Genomic DNA, 2,261 nt, shown 5'->3' on the forward strand with positions numbered 1-2,261 from the left:
TCAGGGGTCCCAGGATTTTGGGGTCACCAGAGCAATCAGGAAGTTCAGATGGCTGATGATTCCAACCCAGGAATTCAGGACCTCTCCTCCATACAGCAACTTCCTCCACCTTTCATGTTCAAACAGGCTCTGGAATGAGATTCCAGAGAGTAATAACAGTTGCTAAATATGACTGCTTTTCTTCAGCGACGCGAAAACTAGCTGGCTCTATCCCAGACCACCCCAAGCTTTGTCCTACATACACTTCCTCCACTGAATACTTTTCTGGTGCAGTCGTGCCAACTCTGTTCTGCCCAGTCCTCAGATCATCTCAGAGGGTGGTCTCTACCTTACCACCACCATCTGCCAACCAGCTCCATGTCCACACTTCTGCCTTGTTCTTGAAAGCATACCCATGGCCCACTTAACTGGGCCAGACACACCTATCCTCTTTTCTAGTCTGTCTGGAACCTATTCTTTACTGGGACTTCTGGGAAGAGAGGCCCATGTCATAGATCTACACTATTGTTGTTTTGTTTTTTGTTTTGTTTTTTTTTTTTCCTTTTTTTTTTGAGACAGAGTGTCACTCTGGCACCCAGGCTAGAGTACACTGGCACAATCTCAGCTCACTGCTACTTCCATCTTCTGGGTTCAAGAAATTCTCCTGTCTCAACCTCCCAGTAGCTGGGATTACAGGCATGTGTCACCATGCTCAGCTAATTTTTATATTTTAAGTAGAGATGGGGTTTCACTATGTTGGCCAGGCCAGTCTCGGAACTCTTGACCTCAAGTGATCTGCCTTCCTCGGCCTCCCAAAGTGCTGGAATTATAGGCATGAGCCACTGCACCTGGCCAGATCTACATATTTATCATTTATTTCCCATGCCCCAAACCATCTATCTCATTTCAGGAATGTAGAAGGCAACTTATTCTCATAAAATTGGCCTGGAAAGTTACCAAAACCTTCCTCCCTCTTGCTAGTCCAAAAGCTGACCATTTTGGGACCAAGAAAATGAGTGCCAAGGACAAAAGCAACAGAAAAATTAGAGGTGCTAAATAGAATGATAGGACAAGATAGAAAGACCAAGGGGACCAAGTCCAGACCCCCACACAATCATGTCTGACCTCCAGTTCTAGTTACTGGTTCACAAGGCACTGGGCTCAGAGATAGTTCCTCCCAAGGACCGCCCCTCACCCAAAGAATACAATACCCTCTGAGGCTTGGTCCTTCCTGCCGTCTGTGCTCTCAAAAAAAGTTGAATGATGTTCTCTACCCCTTTCCAGGGATCCAAAAATCAAGAGACATTTCCTCAAAGTCCTGAGAGATGCCTCTGCCACTACACCAGTCTCAGACTTGTCAATTTTCCAGAAGGAAGGGGAAAAAGTTACAGAATTAGGCGATGATGGAGGAAAGGGCATGGTGGTAGGAAGGGCAAGAGCGGAGATGTGAAAAATACAGGTTTCAGAGGAAGACATGGCACAATTCTTCAAATGAGGAATACGACATTTACGAGGGTTGCAAGCACGTCTATTTATAGCTCTGTCTCTGATAACTCTGAAGGTTCAGAGTCTCCATGGCCCCTTAAGGTCTGGGCTAGACTGGAGGGACAGATAAGGAATGAGAGGGAAAGCCAGAAAAATGCCCTTTGGCCAGGGAAATGTGATTGGTATAGAAAACCAAGAGATAAACACCTTCCTGGGATGGAACAATCATCTGAGATCCAAGTTCACATCTAACTATGGCTTCTCCCCCTTCATCCTCCCTACCCCCACCTGATGATACTCCATGACTGGATGGTTCCAAACCCCATGACAAAGGTTTCCCACAATAAAACTCTGAAGAACAGACAGACAACTTTTCCAACAATAGGTGAGAAATGCTGGCAAAACCATACCTAAGCCACTCTGCTTCATTTCTGTGGGTGGCCGTGAAGAAGAAAAGAGCCGGTAGCCACCAGGCCTTGAGGATGATGTCTCAGAAAGTACCTAAAGAAAAAGGACCCTATAATGAATCATTTTGCCACCTCAACCCTAAAGTTTTATACTTATCCTGGATTCCTGTCCCTACAAAGCCAAGCATTATTAGAAAGTTTGCAAGAACCAAAGGATTTATAGGGGAAGAGGGATGAAAAGGGAACAGAAAATGTACTTTATGGAGGGAACTGTCTAGGGCATCTTTCTATACTAGAAGCCACTTCTATTTTCTTTTTTTTTTTTTTCTTTTTTTTCTTTTTTTTTTGAGACAGAGTCTCGCTCTGTCGCCCAGGCTGGAGTGCAGTGGC

The 2,261-nt window shown here is 45.1% G+C and overlaps 1 protein-coding gene across 1 annotated transcript in view; it reads right to left on the bottom strand.

Annotated features, from left to right (window-relative positions):
* Positions 1-2,261, bottom strand: part of LOC105502861 (inositol hexakisphosphate and diphosphoinositol-pentakisphosphate kinase 1-like) — an 11,569-nt gene continuing 9,308 nt past the window's right edge. Inside the window, 1 exon segment of the mRNA XM_011929520.1 lies at positions 1-129. Within this exon segment, the coding sequence (XP_011784910.1) occupies positions 1-129 (129 nt within the window).

This window comes from Colobus angolensis, unplaced genomic scaffold, assembly GCF_000951035.1.
Source record: "Colobus angolensis palliatus isolate OR3802 unplaced genomic scaffold, Cang.pa_1.0 Scaffold817, whole genome shotgun sequence".
NCBI classification, from domain to species: domain Eukaryota; kingdom Metazoa; phylum Chordata; class Mammalia; order Primates; family Cercopithecidae; genus Colobus; species Colobus angolensis.